Source organism: Parambassis ranga, chromosome 15 (assembly GCF_900634625.1).
Source record: "Parambassis ranga chromosome 15, fParRan2.1, whole genome shotgun sequence".
In the NCBI taxonomy this organism is placed as follows: Eukaryota; Metazoa; Chordata; class Actinopteri; family Ambassidae; genus Parambassis; species Parambassis ranga.
In genome coordinates, this window is record NC_041035.1 from 8,336,803 (window position 1) to 8,356,140 (window position 19,338).

Below are 19,338 nucleotides of genomic sequence, written 5' to 3' on the forward strand. Positions count from 1 at the left end.
TAAGCAATTTCAGTGTCATTTTAAAATGGGAGTCTATGAGAGAGCCCCTCAACGAGGGTCATATGCCAAATGTATTTCCTCCTACAAATTTCAAGCTACAGATTCCATTTTAGTCTTAAAACGCTCATTAGATGCTGCTCTATCAAACGTCTATTCAGAATTTTCTAATTCCGAATCATTTCCACACGCCAAGCTCTCAAAGTTGGAGTGGTTGGAGAGGCATACAAAGCTCTGAATTGCTCTGATTCTCCAGCAATTCAGAGCAATCCTTCACATCAGCATTCAAAGCAATGCTTTAGCTGCAGCAATCAAACCTGCATTTTCTTCAGGAAATGCCCTTTTCTAGTTATTATTATCCTTATTGTCAATGTACTATTAATTTTCTGTTACAGAAAACCTTAATAATCCATAATGATTTTATTAGAACTCCAATCTCATTTTTATCATGCGCCTCTTGTCACTGCTGTATATGTGTATGCAAGTGTTACGAGCAAAACTGTAGTCTTGTCCAGCTTTTAGTGGTCTTTTTTCCTTAGTGTTCCCAGCAGAATTTAAAGCAGAGGAAAAATTATGTTTCAATATTCCACTCTGTCACTGCTAAATTCATGAGCCATGCTGACTATCTTCTCCCAGCAGTTCCATGAGTGTCTCCTGGTTGGAAAACTCTTGCAACGAGGAGTTCATCTTCTCCAGCAAATCCTCCCCAAGCAAAAAGCTCTTGACATCATGTACTGTCATGCCAATGCGGTGGTCTGTTATGCGGTCCTGGGCAAAGTTGTAGGTCCGGATCTTCTCTGATCTGCCTCTGGTTCCTACCTGAAAGAGGAAATAAGAAACATGGTCAGTTTTCATGAATTCTTACGTCTGGAGCCTTGTTAGGCTGGTTAATTGGCATTTATCTTAACAGTAATCAGTCAAATTCAACATACCACACCTATACTCAATAGTACATGTCTTCACCTTAAGTCATCATTTAACAGTGTATATCTCACCTGTACTTTCCGTTGGTTGTAGCGTTTGCTAGTCTCCTCCTCCAGCTTCATGCTATACAGTTTTGCTCTCAGAGCCTTCATAGCTTTCTCCTTGTTCTTCAGCTGAGATCGTTCCTGTTGGCACTCTGCAACCACACCTATCAAACACATAGGTGAGACAGACTTTCATGAGGGCTTACTATTAATTTGTACACATGACTTCAGACAAGCTTGATGGTTTAGAGGGGTTTGTGTACACAAGGCACACTTCCAGCATCTACTTCGAAACATAATACATACACAAAGGCCATTATTTAGGTCCTTGTCATTCACAAAACATCATAGAAGGGGGAGTAGTAGAGTTTTTAGGGCTGGGGAGGTTAAATTTCTGATACAAGTGGCTTCACACTTTTTTTTTGAATTTTTAAGTAGCCAAAGCCACTTTTTTATGTGTTTTTGCAGTTACCTGTTGGAAGATGGACTATTCTGACAGCACTGTCTGTGGTGTTGACGTGTTGACCTCCAGCTCCACTCGCCCTCTTAGTTTCTATCTTGAGGTCCTTCAGGTTGATTGTGAAAGAGATCTAACAAGAACACACAAACACACTATAAATGGTGTACTTACAATAAGAGCATCAGTCCTGCTTTGTCCACCCATGTAATATGTGCTGACGTACCTCAGTGGGTTGGGGCAGTACAGCCACAGTCATGGTGCTGGTGTGCATCCGGCCCTGTTTTTCAGTCTTGGGAACCCTCTGAACTCGATGAACTCCGGCCTCAAACTTCATCTTCTTGTAGCTCTGAAAGCCGCTGATACTGACTGAAGCATGACGAAGTCCACCTGGTTACAGGTGAGCAGTAGCTACCATCAGTGACTTATAATACAGTTATAATTCAGATTTGAATAGAATTGCAAGTAAATGTTCCACATATGGCGCCAGTTTAAGACTTAAGAATGTTGATATCCTAATACAAATTCCTTGAGGGACCCCAAAGGGATTAATAAAGTATATTCTATTCTATTCTATTCTATTCTATAATGGAAATTAAAACTTAAATGAAATATAAAAGAATATTGTTTGTCATCCTTGGCTATATTCAACCTTTAATAATGCAATGATCAATGGATTTTCTTTGCTCAAGCACTTATTTTTCTCCTTATTGAGTAAAAATCCGATTAAAGAGCTCCTCCTTGTGTTTAAAGTCAGTTATTGCAATGATGGCAGAAATGAAAAAACAAAAAATATCTTTGCAATATTTGTTCAGATATAGTTTTACAAAGGTTGCTGCAGGTACAAAAGCCACAAATTATTTTCAAGTTTTATTTGCCAAGGTTTCAAGACATCAGCTGCTATCAGCATAAAAAGAAAATTGTTTGTTATTCTTTGAGTAATCCAAGCTTTTTATCTGCCTTTAATAAGTAACCACTAACCTATTTCACTGGTCATGTGCTCCAGGGTGTCGAAGGTCCAGCCATGGTGCTGAGCGAATCCCTGGTACATGTCAAACACCTTCAAAGAGAAGATGATATACAGCTGGCTATAGAAATACATGGGAATAATATTTTTCCCCCCGTATGAATCCCTCTCTTCTGCCCTCATCTTAACGCCTTGTGCTTTTGCAACTAAAGGTACAGAGCTATTTGAAATACAAACTGATCAATGTAAGTAATTACTTTCTGACCTCAGCAGTGAACAGCATTGCCTCCTGACCCCCAACACCAGCTGTTACTTCCAAAATAAGGTCACTCAGATCCTCCTCCTCCTCTGGGATCAACAGATCTAGGATCTAAGGAAAAGTATAGGACCAAAAACAGCACATGAAAAAACAGTCAGCTTTGGTGTTTTATGCTTTTGCAAAAGTGAAATGTCACTTCACCTTTTGTCTAAGATCGTGAATGTCTTGCAAACAGGTTTCTCTCTCCAGCTCTGCCAGTTCTCGCAGGCCTGGGTCTTCATCTTGGGAAAAATAAACACATACAGTAAATATGATGATAAAATATTTTTACTACTACATCTATTACTAATGATCTGCATTTGTTCTGATTCAGGACAATGCTGAATTTTTACATTACAGCCATGTACCATGTTCTCACCTTTCAGGAGCATCTCTGTCTCTGTCATGTCTTTTTCTTTGTTGCCTAGCTCTGTGATGCTCTGGATGAGAGGAGACAGCAGGGACACTTTTGTCCTCTTAGCTCTCAGTTCTTCACTGCACTGCTCCTCTGTCACACTGCCACTGACCGCTTTTAAACATTCGCTGTACTCTGTCTCCATCTTCCTCAGGTGGTCCTGCAGAGCCCTCTTGGCAAAAAGCTCTTCCACAGACAGCAATTTCATCAGCAGTGGAATGGTGGTGTGTAGAGTTCTTTTGCTGTAGAGACTATAGGCATACCCATGGAGACTGACAGACTGGCTGATAACACCTCGGGTTTTTGAAAAATATGGTATCCACAGACTGAACGCAAACTCCTTTCCTCTTGGAAAAAGGTTTGCAACTTTTCTGTAGGCCATTGTATGAGCAGAGGTGGTTGTAAGTTATTTACTGTGTGCAAGTGTAGCAGACACACTCTGACATGATTCGTCTTTGGCACACACTCAGAATTCGGGACTCAGACTCGAATTTCGGGAGCATATGATACGAAAGAGTTTTCTTGTCCACAGCTACAATGTTTGGTAAAGCAATGCAGCCAACGCAACCCAAACACAAAATACATCAGAACGGCCTCGGTCTTGAAGCCTAAATTGTTATAACAATCCCAGGACCTCAGTTTACCGAATAGCAACATTCGAGAAAGTTGACAATTCATTGAAGGTTTTCTGGTGCTTAACGTATAATTTTTTTATCAAATAACAAACATCCTTTGGCTTTTCCTGTTATTGGAAACATTTACATGATCATAACAAAACGGGTTTCAGTCATAAAGTATCTAAAGACTATCTAATAACGGACTAACAGTGCTTATTATAAGAATACCTTCTTTACCACCTCGCTGAAGGGCGCAGACATATTTGACATGACACGCATGCGCATTGAGAACAAATCTTCTTCCGCCAAAATTAAAGGAAACGAGTCTTTCACCTCCAGAGACCCGACGAGAAACAAGAAAAGGATAAATCATTGTATACTGTATTCATTAGCCCGTATCACACTTGACAACATTGTGTTTTTTTCCCACAATTAGATTCACATAACAGTCATTTCAGTCGTTTGGTTTTTCAATAGGCACTTTGTGTTTCTGTGTGATATCTGTTGACCCCATAGGGGTCACTCTACAGACCAAACCCAGGGCAGGGCTGAGCATTCCGCGCTGAAATTTTGTTTTTCAAAAATAAATGGCATGCAGTAAATTTGTATTACAGCAAAATGGCTACAGATATGTTTAAATAACAAAGACGAACAAGACTGTGAGCTGGATTGTCGTTTAATTAACATAAATGCACTTCAGTAGTCTATGCAAAAGCCCCCTCCCCCTGGAACCGAATGGAAGTGACTATTTTCTTTCTCTGGCGGTTGTTCCACACGAATCCTGTCTGGTTTCAATGAAAGAGCCACACATTCCAAGTAGGGGTGTGAACTAAGTGAACCCTGTGTGAATCCTTTTTTCAGTCAGGATTCTGGCGGAATTGATAGATACAGAAGAGATAGAGAATTTAATTCTTCCCCCTCATATATTTTGTTTGCCAAAAAAGGTGACACCAAACTGTTTCTAATGACAGATTTTGATGCAAAGTGAAAACGGGTCACTAGTAAAATGTGGTGTCAGGATTTCCTCACATACCTCAGTGAGTAAGATATAACTTTATTTATGCAGGGAATATCCACTGCAACAGTACAGAGATCATTTTTTTCTAGTGTTTCCTGTCGGGTGACAAAACCAGTGGGACCACGTCGATAGCGTGCTGACGTAACTACATTTAAATTCAGTTCTCATTGGTTGAGGGTTTAAAGGGGGAAAACCCGCTTCGCTGTTATTGGACTCTGCAGTTTGCGCACGGATTTCAAATAAGGAGGAACAACTGGCGGATTTTCATTCGTGGAGCATTTAACTTTGGTCGAGCTGGCTTTAGCAGAGACTTAGCACAGCGGCTAAACTTAGGGAAGAAAGAGTTTAATTTGGATAGTAATTTTATAAATGTAAGGTAAGGGTTTTTGCATAATGTATTTTCATTGGCAAACGTGTAGATTTAGCTCATTGCTAAGTGGTAGTATCCTATTGCACCGTTAGCCAGCAGCAATACTAGCAGGGATACTAGCTAGCTGGTCTGGGGAATATAAAGTTAGCTTACTATCTATACCAACATACAGTGAATAACAATATGCTGGTCGCCGATAGTTTGTAGTAGAGTTGGGTAGTTGCACGTAAACCAGTTCTCAGTTACACAGTTGCTCAGACTACTTCCCCTCAGACGTAACAGTACGCGCGCAAATAGATCGTCAATGTAATGTGAAGTTAACACTGATTATAGACCCGTTAACCCTCAGATCGTATCCCAGCTGCACTTTTACCGAGAAACACTAACTTAACATTTGCCTCTAAAATATGCAAACGTCATCGCTACCTTTCCGCCAAATCTCCATCGCGCCAAAATCAATTATTTGCTTTACAGATATATGCTTGCGTTTTAACTCTGTTTAGTGTATAGGTAAGGAGATTAATGTTTATATAGTCGCGTGTTATTGATTTCTTTTCAGTCAAGAAACATACTTAGTTGACGTTGATGTTAGACGTAGCCTGGTTAGCTTGCATGAGAGAAGCCATGCTGCTTGTAACTCTTCAGTCACATTGAAAACTTAACACCCTCTACTCCGTGTCCTTGCAGAAATCCACATACTGCACATTGTTTTATTGCAAGAGTGGTATCATGAAGGCCCCACGCTACGAGGCTACGAAGGACAGCAAAATTGAGAAAAGCTGTGTAGCTGTAATCAAGTGTGATGAAGAAACCACGGCGCGTTGCCATAAGGCCTCTCCGGTGAAAGAGCCCTCCCCCCTCAAACCTGCATGTCCACCTAAAGAAGTGACCCCAGCGTTTTCTGTAAAGAGTGACACCAGTGCAGTCCACAACAAAGAAAACAGCAGGGAACATGACAGGACTCAGGAGGAAGGCTTTGAAGATAGCGGCTATCTATCGCTGCACAACAGTCACATTGATCTCATACATGGGGACGAAGAGGATAACCACCACACGGGAAAACCCACAGCAGTACTGACCCGTGCTGCTGCACAAAAGACGCCAAATAACTCTCCTTCCAAATGTACCAGTGCAAGCCGTCCAGAGTGGCTGGTAGTTTCCACTCCTGTGGACTGTCCGAAAAGACCAGCATCATGCTCCCTGTCCTCTACCCCCTATGACCACCACAGTGACCTGCCTTTACTAAAGTTCCAGCAGTCTGTGTGTGAAAAGCTTGCCGAGAGCTATCGGAAGAACAAGAGGTAAGATAAGTGTTATGTTTTCAGGCAGAACAACAAGTGTTCTCAATATATACGTCCATCCTTTATTTATTTATATATATATATATATATATATACACACACACACACACACACACACACACTTGGAGTTGGTTCAGCCTGGCTGTAAATGTTTAATTAAAATTGTTACTTGTGCTTTAGGTATGACTGGAGCATTGTCTCAAAGATAGCAGAGGATCATCTTCTGGATCGAGTGATTGGGGGTCACATGGGCCTGGAGTACATCGATATCTTCACATCTCTGCTGTCTCTCAACATGAAAAGCATCCTGGCCAACATTCTGGCTCTGTTGGGTGACATGGACCTCCTCAGGTAAACCACCAATCCTTTTTTAGCCGCAGTACCTCTTTCCATAGAGAAAGAATACTTGTAAGAAAATGGAATGTAGAAAAATTGTCAGGAATTCAACAAATACTTAAAAATGTTTATCATCAATATTTACCATAGTGTGTTCATGTTTCTCACATCACAGCTGTAAGAAAGTGAGCAGATCATGGCGGAAGATCATCTCTGAGGATTCAGCAGCTGTCAGCAGGTGTCAGCGTGCTGAGCATGCACTCAGGGTGAGAAAACAAAACACACAAATGTACTCCAAAACTGGGATTTGGATGCCTTTAGCCACTGGTTGCAGTATTGCCAAGTATTCTAACCCACAACTGACAATGTGTGACAGTGTTACAGCTATACATCCCATGTATGATATGTATTATCTGAAATCCGTTTGCAAGACGGTGATATACAAAAGGATTCTGTCTCGGCACAATGAATAAGGCATGAGGAAGGGTCACAAAATGGGGGTGGGGGATAGCAAGGCTGTTTGCTGACACTTGGTTAAATGGTTTTAAAATACAGCACGTTTTACTGGAACCTGTTTCTTTCCGATTCTAATATCGCTTTTGCTTAATTTTCAGGAGTCAAGAAATTCTCTGAGACATAGGGGTTCCGGTCTTACAAGAGATGTGGCCATGTCCCGAGCGGTGCTGTCCTGCATGCAGACCCTTGCTTCTTCGAAGTCCTCCTCTTCTTTGTCCACAACAAGCTGCAGAACCACCAGACAAACTGTTTCTAAGAAGGGTAGCATGCCCAGCTTCCCAAGTGCACGTTTCAACGAATACATCCAGGTGAGCTTTATGTTTATTGAATGCTTTGTATTTTGTTTTTTGTTTCAGTCTGTATGGGGGAAATGCATTTAGAATGCTATACATGTATTTATGTGTATGTTTTGGTCTTCTTTCCAGGCTGCCAACAATCTGAAGCAACACGAGTCTCTGCGTCGCTGCAAACATTGTGGCTCACCAGCTACTCATCAGCCTGAGGTTCAGAGGGCCACATGCACTCGCGCCAGCTGCCTTTTTGACTTCTGCACCCACTGTCAGGAATCTTTCCACGGCTCGACCCCCTGTCGAACAGTGCAGCCCAGATCTAACTTATCCACCTCCTTCGACACGACCCCAGTCATACTGGGGAGTGCTCGCAGCAAGAGAAGTGTCAGGCGCCTGTGATGGAGGTTTTAAACTTACTGTTTTAATTGGGCAGCTCATTTTTTGTGCTGGCGGTGCTCCGAGTACCTCCACACAAACGGACAGTGGTGAAAGATTTTAAACAAGCTCAGCACTTAAAGCGCTACTGGGACAATCAACCAGGAAGTGTAATCATGTTGGAAGTATTGTTGCCTGTTAGCAACAAAAAGGTTATAAATCCAAAAAAGAAAATAGACTTTAAATTGTATACTTGTGTTTTTAAAATGAAATTAATGTAAATATGTCCCTTTTTAAATAGTTTTGTATTTTTAAATAAATGTTGTCTTTTAAATGTTCATTTACTGTATTTCCTGTAAATACATTTCTCATAATAACTACCTTCTGTGTTTTGTGGGGTTTTTTTTGACACAATCTTTTGCTCATCTCTAAGGGAAATCATAAATGTGTTTTTCTGTCACTAGGGGGCAGCATTGCTCCCTGTTCTCATCTACAGTTTACTCAATCCCACAACCTTTTCTTTCCATGCATTAGAGATAATCATTTTGATGTTATGCCCTAAAGGATCATAACCAACGTTTGTGGATTTGTTGCCTGCTAATATTGTGTGCATACATTTCTGTTGCTGTGTGGTCTTGGACCTTCTGTGCATCAATCATTTTCATGCTGCAAAATGTTTTTACATACAGTCTCTGATCTGTAGGATATAAAAAAATAGCTACTGCAGTTCCCCTGCAAAAAGTAAGCTTAGTTGAATGAGTCATCACTTGTTTAAAATAGTTCTGAAGCTGCAAATTACATCACTGACATTTGCAACCTATTAGTCTCTCTTCTGACCAACTTACATTGTGTTTTGTTGCGATGATGCAAACATCAGACAACTTTTATTCAGCTAAAATATAGAAACTTTCTGAGATTTCCTGTGATGTGGGGGGAAAAATCACTTAATTTCTGTGTTAACTGATACATGTGTCACATGACACTTATTGTATATTTGCGATTATGGTCTGTTCTTTTACTATTTGCTTTGTATTTTCCTGCGTTATTTGTCCACAAAACATAGTCTTATCTTTTCAAAGGACTGATCATTCATAAGGAATTGATTGATATTTTTGGAAAGATCATTGGATGAGTTTATTAGTTACTCTCACATCTGATCCAGATGAACACAGTGGTTCAGCTAGCCAGCCTACACAGCAGTTAAATAAAAATATTAATTAATATAAAAGAAGTAAAAGTGACACTTTAATGGACACTATGGGTTTTTGGCCTGGCTGTGCAGGCAGTGATATATCTGACATGTCCTCACAAATAAAAACCATAAGGAGTCTGTTTTCACCCACTCCAATACTATATAGGAAGTTCAATGTTCTTTATCAAATGCATGCAAGGGATCATCATGAAGTAAGTTGAAATTTAACATCAATATTGTATAAACCCAAAAAACAGATTTTTGCTCCATATTTTGTTGCCACTGTTGTGTTGAGAGAAGAGCAGCAGCTGTGCCTAACATAAGAAAAAAATCAGGATGATGGAGCCAAATGGACGATTTTTAAAACGTCAGAGCTGCTGATGGAGCTGTGGCAGCAGCGGCGGCGGCTGATTAATCTGTGCTGTGGCCTTTTGCTCCCTCAGTGACTCAGGATCATTTATCTGGCAGATTTATTGATTGGCTGCTGCACAGAGACACAATCAGACCTGCTGCTAATTGTAAAAGTCATTAAAGCCGACCACCACATCTGTGAGTGCGTGTGTTACTAAACAGGTATTTATCAGGCACTGTGCTTGCTAAAACACAGTCTAATATCTTGAGAAATCCATGTTTCTATATCTCCTTCTATCTTCTTTTCTGTTTCTATTTTTGTCTGTTAAACCACTCCTCTTTTGAAGTTCACCTCCCCCTCTCCCAATTTTTTAGTATGAATAGCTCATTTCGCCCGAGGAAGGAGGAAGAAAGGGCCGATGTATAATAAGACAACATCCGGAGCGTAAGAGCTGTTTTTCAGGTTGATGATCCTGATGTGCAGTGACTTCCACAGGTCAATTGGCCATATGTCACCAAAGCTGAACTGTAAATGCATTGATGCGAAGCTGTCACTCAAATGCCTCAAGCAAAACAAGAATAAGGCAGGAAGTGAGTCGCGAACAAAACACAACAAACAAGGAGAGTTCACAGATATGCAGTGAGGAGGCTTGTAGTTTAAAGCAGTGCATTTTTTTTAATTAACAGTGCAGATAAATGTGTAGCTTTAGATGTACAATTAGCTCGGATTCAATTTTTTAAATGTCTGTTATCAGTTGACGCTTCAATTAAGGCAAATATTGTGGCAGAATAACCAAAAAATAAACAATAAAAGAAAAGGTAAGATAAAGGTATCATTGAGCAGGTATATATAAGGATGTAGGTACATGTATGAATGTAGAAGTGTGTACTGTGTGATGAAGAGCTCAGCTAAAGCGAGCTCACAGACACACACACAGACATACGCTGCAGCTCTTTCTCTCTATGTCTATTTTTACTCTGTTTGGTCCATTAAGATCAGCAGTGATGATAGTTAATGAGTGAAGCCTCTCCACAAAGCAGGCAGTAATCACAAATGTCCTGGTAAGTGGACACACACACACACACACACACATGCACAGTGTGTTTAAAACCGAAACACATACAAAAGTTAATGTAAACAATGGAAAAGACAGAATAAATACATTGTCTATGCTTTTTACATTACTAAAATATGGAGGCAGGTCCTATTCAGAACAGCATAAAAGTTTCGTATCTCATATAAGCCTGAAAGAGATGCTGCTGTTGTCAAACCCACGAACAATGAATCATCCCTGAAAACGTAAGGGGGGGGGGGGGGGATTAAGCCAGTGCCATGCGCTCCGAGTACCTGGTTGATGCAGGTGATGCAGAGCTAATTAGCCAATGTTAGTAATGGGAATGTGCTCAACATAGTGAACATTTTACACTAAAATAAGAGTTCATTTAAGTCAGTCATTCACACTGAATGACACTTTATGTTATTATAAGATCATCGGCTGTGGGTCTAGCCCTGTAGAACATTGCTTATGACATTTATGAGTCAAAAAATCTGGTGAAAAAACAAAGTGAGTCACAACCGAGAGTGAGCAATCACATTTCGTCTTCTTGTAGGTTTAAAAGAATTATAATTGTTGTTGTTTTAAACATGTTTTCATCAGCTTAGAATGAGCTCTTTAACTGTACAAAAGATTTTATATTCATGTCAGCCACTATATGTACTCCCAAGCACATTAAAAAGTAGGGTATTCAGTTGAATGCAATGTCTTCCCTCACCAGCAGATGTCACCAAATCATACACACTGGTCCTTTATTCAAAAATATTATTACAGATTTTATTGTCATCATTGTGCCACTTGTTTTTATTTGTTGAGCAGGTTTGCATGTGTTGAACTGATGTCTGACTTCAAATCAGACAGTTACAGATAAGGTTTACGTTAAAATGTTTAATCCAGGACTTTTAAATCATGCAAAACTAGCAGCTAGCACAGTCAGAAGGAATTCTGCACGTCTTTCATTACCCTGCTTAGAAACCTGTCTTGAAACAGCATGGGGCCATTACTAATGCTGTGAATCAAGGATCAAGAATCTTTATTGTCACTATGCAAGGCACAATGAAATTTTGTTCAGCAGCTCTTGGCTTAAAGCACACAGGTAGACACATGGAATGAAAAAAAAGGCAAAATATATCTAAATAAATATAAAATAGAATAAAGAATAAAAATAGTAAAACTAACAGTGCAAATTAACTTTTTAAAGTGACCAGTATGAATATATTGTACAAAATGCAGCATATTAATGTTCAAAAGTACAGTCTGTCTGTGTACATAGCGTGACAACATGAGTACTTTTAAACCTTTACCTGACCCTTCAGACATGACATAATATCTTGCAGTGTGACCTACAAAAGCTGTGAAGGAAAAGAAAAGGTGTGATATTACACTGATTCTGAAGGCCATGTACATCCATGTCATTAAACACAGCCAACACAGATGTTATGTTGCTACCAATTGGAATGCAGACTGACAACATCTATTTTTTGAATAAGCCTTCCGGTTGTTAGTATTTATGTTAGTGGCCATGAAGGACTGTGTGATGAAATGTCATCATCTGCTCAGGTTTGTATGCAGCTCTTTCTGTGTGCACTCCAACAGTTAAGACTACATGGATCAGATCACCGCAGTGTAACAAAGTTTTTAAGTAAGCTGGACTTTAATGTTTTCTCATTAATCAGTTGCACTCTTTTTCTTCCGGACCTTATGTATTACAGTATTTTTCTGACTTGAACACATTCTGGTATTAGACAGAAACTGTACAGCCATCCAGCTGTCGCTGTCCGTGGTGCTGAAGTTATTCTGTTCACAGAGTCAGAACAGTTCAAATTTGTTGCCAATGTGCACCACTAAAAGAGACACTATATTAAATCTCACATACAAAGGGTTCATCCAAACATGACCTTTATATCATCTATGCTAAAAATGTATGCTGTAGTATCTGTTTTATCAAACAGCTTCAGCTCGTTTTTTTTTAAATAATAAACAATCTGACTAGTCTAAGCCATCGTAATTTTCTTGCATTTGTGAAAGAAAAATATGATTTAATAATGAAAATATATTGTAAGCTGTAATAGCTGTACCAGTTTCTCTATTTTAGTACATTTTGAACTGATCCTTGCACAAAAACATGCACATGCTTTTTTATGTCAGTGTCATTGAACTTTGTGTCAATCAGTTGACTGCCTTGGGGGAAAAAAGAAAAGGCCAATTGGTGCTTTGTACTAACACATGTCAACATCTTGTCATCTACTAAGTCGTGACTGATTAATTGACCTGGGGTATAGGGTTTAAATCTAATAAAATTGTGATTGTTTTTTTAAAGACACAAGCCAAATATTCTTCCTTTCTTACAAAATGGGATAATACATTCTGTGTCAAATAGTTGCTAAATACAATGGCCCACATGCAGCTGGTGATCCATAAATGTGTAATATTTTTTTTGAAAACACTCAATGCAGATTTTAAAGGGAAGTTATTAAATGGTTTGTCTTTAAAAGGCAAACAGAACAAACTTAGACCCTAAAATGTGTATCTTGAAGTTGCTAATCAAATCATCAAACAGACAAAATGACTCAGCTTTGAAAAATAAACCAGCATCTTTTATTTAGTGAGCGGTGTCCATCACTATTATCACTAAAGTCGGGTCTATGCACAGTTATAACTTCTTTGCTCTACATATTGAAAATAAAGTGATTATATGCAAATGCGTCCACTCAAAATGTGTTGTCCTCAACTTGCCCTCATTTCATCAACAAATCAGTCTACACTCAGACCATGATTGCGCCACTGAAAATTGGGACAAATATTTGTTTTGAACTTAAAGCAACAATTTATTTTATTTTATTTTTATTATTTTTAGATACTTTAGTAATCCCAGAGGGAAATTGTTTAAGGCTGCTGCCAAGCAGTGTCATACAATGACTAGCCACTGCTGTCCCCTGTGTAACAGTACAATCAATCTATTTAAATGAACATCAGTGAAGAACATAACCAATCAAATGTTTTGTTGTAAATCTATGTAATTCTATTAACCAGTGATATCACTGAAAGCCAATAGTGCTTTAGTCAGCAGAATATATCATACGGTTGTTTCTATTGGAAGTTGTCTTGTTTCACAAGAAGTTAGTTGGATAGTAAATGCACTAATATAAGTTCAGAAATTATGTTGTTCCATTGACATTCAACATAGTTTTAAACAATGTAAATGGAAATATGTCCACAATGGTTATTAAAATACACATATTGCTGGCAGCTTCACTGAACACTAATGGTGTAATGGAAACACATTAGTTCTATGTTAGTTAGACACAACATCAACCAAAGCGAGAACAGAGTAGAAGCCAGCATTCAGCGATAAGGTTACTCAATTGGAAGTGCATGGTATTCCATTCACATTCAGTTGGTATAATGCTTGAATGTTAATGGGACAAAGACATAAGACAAATTGATTCCACTGAAAGACTGATCAGATATATTGAATATATCACAAAATAAAAAACAAACATTCCATTGAATTCAAATTTATTCAAGTATTGTGCTTAACAGGGCCATTGTTGAAGCGGAGGTTAATAGCACAATTTGTGCCATTTAAATTTCTACAGTGCAGAAATTCTACTAAAAGCCAATAGAGCTGGCTATCCATTGAAGATTTGTTGAACATGTTTTCTGTGGAAGTTATGGAACTTTTCTGAATGTGACTTCTTGAAAATTCAATCAGCATTATGCCATTTAATGTTACAACTTGGCCACGTATGCTACTTAATAGTATGGTAAATAGGTGAGTCCTCTTAATTTTCAATGGGTAAAATATTCAACTGAAGGTTTTTGGGACACATTTCTATTAAACATTCCAAAAATATTGTTTAGTTGAAGGTCAATGAAACAACAGTAACCTTGGAAAGAAAAAAGTAAATAATACTTCTGCTCATATTTACTGTCCCTAGTGTCCGATCAACCAAAACTTCACAAAGATACGCATGTTACTCAGTGTGGCCCCAAGAGTCTTTAGTGATTAGTATTGTGTATATATACGGTATATATACAGTGTAAACATGTACTATGTGGATGGATAGATAGATAACCACATTGGAGAACACATCACCATCATTGGTTGACTTTTGAATGTCCTTTGGATTAATACTGTTGTTTTTTGGAATGAGCGATTTCATGTAGATGACTTGAGGTATTGATTTGAGCACAGGCCCCGCCTCAAAGTGGCTGCAATAAAAAGAGAAAAGGAAAGTTATTCTTCTACATTTGCTGAATCTAGACCTACTGTTACAGTGACATAACCAAAAACACAAGTCTCATAGAGGTCATAATAACCTTGCTGTGTGTAGTGTATCTGCCATAATGTTCATAAACATTTTGTGGGTTTTTTTTTTGATGGCGCACAATCTCGTCTGACCAGTTCACTGGTGTAAATGTTACATCATAAACATTGGTCCATTCTCACCCTTAAATGTGAGACTAAAAGGTTTGTGAACACAACACTAGAAACATCTGTGTACCCACCAGTTGAAAGTTGTTTAGGAGCTGGTCTACGTTGATGTCATCATAGCTCTCCTGGAAGGTGTTGGGTTCATCCCTGGACTCCTCTGCCTCGCTGGCTCCAGGATCTTCTAGGCTGTGAGGGTAGAAAATCATCAGTCTGATTTCAAATTTTCTATGACAAGTTAATACAAGGACTGTTCCCACCTCCTTTTTCCTGTTAAAACTGAGTTCAGGTACTTCTTGACAGCCATCTGTTTGCGGAAGCGGCTGTAGTTGTCTGTGAAGATGGCATCTGAGTGGCGCTTCACTGGCTCATCCATCAGTTCATCACTGGACAGAAGAGACAATAATGTGGCAACACACATTTCAGTGCAGTCTGTGGTTCATAGTGTCTTCTCTTTGTGTGTGTGTGTCTAAGCATTAAATGCATAAATTAACCTTTGAAATGTGCAGCCAATTGGCCTCATGCTAATAAGTCTTGAGGTATCACATATCACATTTTCTGCTTAAAACTTAAAGCACTATTGCTCTTCAGATTCTTTTTCCCTTTTACTTGATTTCACTTGAGCCAATGACTAAAGAAAAGTTAGTGACACATCATCATCTACATGTTATCCTATATATTTGTGTCATTTCTTCTTTTTTTCAGTGTGTGAATCAAACGAGACATTTTAACTTCATGTTTTTCTTTTAATTATTTTTAATTCTGTCCATAAATACCTGTAAGCAGTTTACAGTTGTAAAGAAGAAGGGGACAGATTTTGGATTCAGTTGTCCCTGTCATTACTTACAAATTTTTCTGTGGTTTATAGGTTTCTATAGAATTTCAAGTCGAATTTAAATGAACACTACGTTATCTGTGTCTCCAGTCTGGACGCAGTGGTCACCTACCTGACCCGCTTTCCAATCAGAGACTCCAGGTACCTTCGCGCTGATAGCTGTCCCAGGAGTTTGCTGTATCCGCTGGTGAACAGACCATCTGCGTGTCTAGTCGGTCTGCACAGCATGACAGGACAGTTGCTTTAAAACTTGCTTATATCTTCCATGTCAAGCAAATAGAGGCTTCAACCCTGCTTAGAATTGTTTCGATTATGGTCTGAAGATTAGCTGAATTTGCCAAAGGAAAAAAAAACAATTTTGGTGTCATTCCTGAAAGGTAGCCTATTCCTGTAATAAACACTACTAATTTTGATGTTACTGTAAAATGCATATATATTGTGTGTGGGACATAAGACGCTTTATCAAAACACGATGACAAAGAATAAATTAATAAGTTAAGTTAAATCATTTCTTTCAAAGAGAGTTTTTTTTTCTTCTGCAGCATATCCATTCATGTGGTCGCTGATCAACTATTCCGGTGCGCATTGCCAATCAGTAAAAAACGCATTATGACCATGACACTATTTGTTGCCAATTTTTTTTTTACTTCAGTCAAAGTCTACTGCGCTAAATTGATTGACTTTTTTAAACATCTCTACAGCTTTTGTTTAAAATATACGGATTTCCTCTCACCTCATGGATGTGTATGGCAGACTCAGAGTCCGGGAGTACAACACACTGCACACGGCTATTAGGAGAAGCAGGTGGGGACCGGTACGTTGTAACATCGCTTTACACCTGAGGATGAAAACGGTAAGGGGATTTATTCTTCCTTCAAACTGAACAAAATGAACATACCTGGTGGTTTAAACAGAGAGCGGAAAATGCAGTTTACTTTTCTTCTAGAATTACGCACAACATTGCGATTAAATTCTCGAAGCAAATACGAGAAACAAAGGTGTAGCTTGATCAATAAGAGCCTTTGAGGACATTGAAACATGTCGTTTACTATTGTTTTTATTGTTTGTTTTTAACTTGTTTATTTTATACAGACAGAAGACAAACGCAGACACAATCCAATGCGTAATTGCGCACGGCATAAGATTCTGCTCCCAAACACCATGGGTATGAAGTAAGTCACTAGAGCCTATTACTCTCAAAATGAGCAGCTGATATAATGATTAAATTTCTCTTTAACTACTCAGAATCTACCACAAGACGTGTTCAGTTGATACCATAGTGTCAACTTGAAAAAAAAAAACAAAAGCTGAAGTTCTCAGCTACGAGGGGCTCCTGGGATTTTTTTTATCTTCTCAGGTAACGGTTGAATTTTTAGTATTAAAGAAGTTATTTGGAGAAATTTAGCCATATGGCCCGAAACGAGGCAGACCATCGATAGGGCACAATCACAAAGACATTATATCTGATATCTATGCAAATGTAAAAATCTTACATGTGTTCTGGAGAAAGTTGTCTGTTCTGGCTCTGCGCTGTCCAAGGTTCTCACGTTCAGTCTCTCCTGTATGTCCACACTGCTGATCCGATGTCTCTTTACTCTGTTTCTCTGTGTGTCTTTCTGTTTGCCTCCAGTTCTGCTCCCGTTTTATACACCTGGACTTTTCTCACAGAGCAGGAGGGGACATCAGATTCATCACAGCATTGAGACGTCAGCAGGTCACTGCTTCCGTCATTGGTCTTGCTCACAGTCGGAACCAAAGAGGCCTATGGTGGAATTAGTGAAGAGTTTTGCTCTGTTTCTTCTAATTAATCGCAGAAATAACTACATTATATGTCGTGGTTGATAGTGTGGACTCATCTGATCACTTTCCCCATGGACTCCTCACAGTGCAGGTCAGCTGCTGTGGGAATGGTGATACTGGAAAATGGACAGGAAATCACTGAAGAGCTCTGGGAGTATGTTAAAGTCCGAGAGACGAGTTTGAACGCATTTGTTTTTGTTACACAAGAAGAAGACTAATGGCAAAGTCTCCACAAATCTACAAACCAGCTTTGATTCCATATTATTGCATTAATTCTACTGGAAGCCTCCATTCTTCAGATATGTTTGGTGCCAAAAATGTAAACAAAGATATCATCAATCATCATTTTACTGGCTGACATTAAACTGCTAAATAGCACATAGCTTATTAAACAATCATCACACCTACTGTCCAGCCTGCAATATAAAACCTTCCTGCTGAAGAATCAGGTTAGCAAAGCTCTCATCAGATGGCCATGTTTTATACTTTTACTAGACATACCAAATGTACCAATCATAGGCCAGCTTTAGTCTGAGGACCCGACTTTGAATGGCCCTCAGTGTTTTATGTAATCTATAGAAATGTTTCCATTCTGTTCTTTTGATATCTCGTGCATTGTCCTGTCATGACACAAATACCTGACTCCATAACAATGCTCTCACAATCCTGCTTCTGCCAATTATAGCCACAGAAACAATCTCTGAGCACCAGATTACCATATTTTAAATACATTAAACAAAACAAATATTTTGCAGGTTGTTAACAATAAATTTAATTTTAGATTTATTTGTACAAAAAGAACTCCACACAGCAGCAAAGTGTTTTCTGAATCCACCCACAGCTTCCTTGATGAGTCTCATTTGCTCTGCTGGAATGGTGCAGTGAAATGGCTGTGATGTTCCATCCACCCTTCCATCTATGCATCCATCCAAATGAGTGTGAATCATCAGTATCACTGGAGATGATCAGTGCAGATACAATGCAATATATAGTAATGCAATACACACAAATTTACAAAATCTTGTCATATAGAGTTGTAATTTTTTTGAGATTTGTCAGATTGGCCATTTGTCTTGATCTACGGCTGCTGTTTGTTAAAATATTACCTAACTCAATTTAATAAGGTCATAAAATGTTAATGTTGTGTTAGAGTATAGATTTTAAAATGCTTTTATGACAGCATTCTTTATGTAATTTGAAATCATTTTACTCTACTTAGTGAAATGCCACTGTTTAATGCCATTATCAGTGGCTACTTGTCAAATCTAATGAGCCGGTGCCCTGACAGGAGATTCATGCAAAATGTTGCACAACTTATCACAAGCTGCCCAAAAACCTTTAACCTGTCAAAGCAAATCAAAAATGTAATGTTTTGTCCATTAGAGCATAAATCATCTTGGTTTTAGTTCTTGTTTTCAAGGCTATAGAAATAAAATGATGAAAACAAATCTTAACATTTTTAGAGTCAGGAGTAAGAATAGGTTTTATTTTTGTGGTTGTGTACCTGATGATTTTATCTTTATAACTGCAGTGTCTCTGGCTTTCCTACCCTCCCACCTCTCCTCATCCTCCCTCTTCTCAGCCATGATGGCACTATGTGAACCTTAATGTGATCAGTCCAGAGAGAAAGTAGATTATGCAGAAGTCCATGGGAGAAGGGGCAGGTCTAATTGACAGCAGTGATTGGAGACAGATCCCAGCAGGAAGAGGAAGCTGATGGAGGAAACATCAACATTATTACATTG

At 38.8% G+C, this 19,338-nt stretch overlaps 3 protein-coding genes across 4 annotated transcripts; 1 reads left to right on the plus strand and 2 right to left on the minus strand.

Annotated features, from left to right (window-relative positions):
* Nucleotides 1-297: 297 nt before the first annotated feature.
* mtrf1l (mitochondrial translational release factor 1-like) lies at nt 298-3,973 on the minus strand. The gene is made up of 8 exons (XM_028423490.1): nt 3,067-3,973; nt 2,850-2,929; nt 2,655-2,759; nt 2,404-2,482; nt 1,649-1,812; nt 1,438-1,555; nt 993-1,129; nt 298-816 (listed from the first exon to the last, which is right to left on the minus strand). The coding sequence occupies exons 1-8, from the start codon at nt 3,482-3,484 to the stop codon at nt 604-606; spliced, it is 1,314 nt and encodes a 437-aa protein (XP_028279291.1). The 5' UTR covers nt 3,485-3,973; the 3' UTR covers nt 298-603.
* Nucleotides 3,974-4,970: 997 nt separating this feature from the next.
* On the plus strand, nt 4,971-8,072 carry fbxo5 (F-box protein 5). Of its 2 annotated transcripts, none has more exons than XM_028423566.1 (6): nt 4,971-5,113; nt 5,795-6,408; nt 6,589-6,759; nt 6,920-7,010; nt 7,359-7,568; nt 7,686-8,072. In XM_028423566.1, the coding sequence occupies exons 2-6, from the start codon at nt 5,837-5,839 to the stop codon at nt 7,947-7,949; spliced, it is 1,308 nt and encodes a 435-aa protein (XP_028279367.1). In that variant the 5' UTR covers nt 4,971-5,113; nt 5,795-5,836; the 3' UTR covers nt 7,950-8,072. The 2 variants fall into 2 exon arrangements, with proteins under 2 accessions (XP_028279367.1, XP_028279368.1); XM_028423567.1 differs by having other exon boundaries at nt 4,971-5,108.
* A 5,071-nt stretch (nt 8,073-13,143) lies between these two features.
* vip (vasoactive intestinal peptide) lies at nt 13,144-17,438 on the minus strand. The gene is made up of 6 exons (XM_028423424.1): nt 17,287-17,438; nt 16,527-16,631; nt 15,906-16,010; nt 15,219-15,344; nt 15,036-15,147; nt 13,144-14,738 (listed from the first exon to the last, which is right to left on the minus strand). Coding segments are annotated over exons 1-6 (459 nt in total). The 5' UTR covers nt 17,289-17,438; the 3' UTR covers nt 13,144-14,729.
* Nucleotides 17,439-19,338: the final 1,900 nt, after the last annotated feature.

What these genes read in the sequence shown, in the direction of transcription:
- mtrf1l (XM_028423490.1), bottom strand. Translation starts at nt 3,484, where the DNA reads ATGGCCTACAGAAAAGTTGCAAACCTTTTTCCAAGAGGAAAGGAGTTT. An exon ending in GACAGAGATGCTCCTGAAAG is followed by an intron (nt 2,930 to 3,066) that starts GTGAGAACATGG and finishes ATTTTTCCCAAG; the next exon opens with ATGAAGACCCAGGCCTGCGA. An exon ending in AATAGTCCATCTTCCAACAG is followed by an intron (nt 1,130 to 1,437) that starts GTAACTGCAAAA and finishes TGTGTTTGATAG; the next exon opens with GTGTGGTTGCAGAGTGCCAA.
- fbxo5 (XM_028423566.1), top strand. Translation starts at nt 5,837, where the DNA reads ATGAAGGCCCCACGCTACGAGGCTACGAAGGACAGCAAAATTGAGAAA. An exon ending in AGCTATCGGAAGAACAAGAG is followed by an intron (nt 6,409 to 6,588) that starts GTAAGATAAGTG and finishes CTTGTGCTTTAG; the next exon opens with GTATGACTGGAGCATTGTCT. An exon ending in GGTGACATGGACCTCCTCAG is followed by an intron (nt 6,760 to 6,919) that starts GTAAACCACCAA and finishes CTCACATCACAG; the next exon opens with CTGTAAGAAAGTGAGCAGAT.
- vip (XM_028423424.1), bottom strand. An exon ending in CTGATTGGAAAGCGGGTCAG is followed by an intron (nt 15,345 to 15,905) that starts GTAGGTGACCAC and finishes TCTTCTGTCCAG; the next exon opens with TGATGAACTGATGGATGAGC. An exon ending in GTTTTAACAGGAAAAAGGAG is followed by an intron (nt 15,148 to 15,218) that starts GTGGGAACAGTC and finishes CTACCCTCACAG; the next exon opens with CCTAGAAGATCCTGGAGCCA.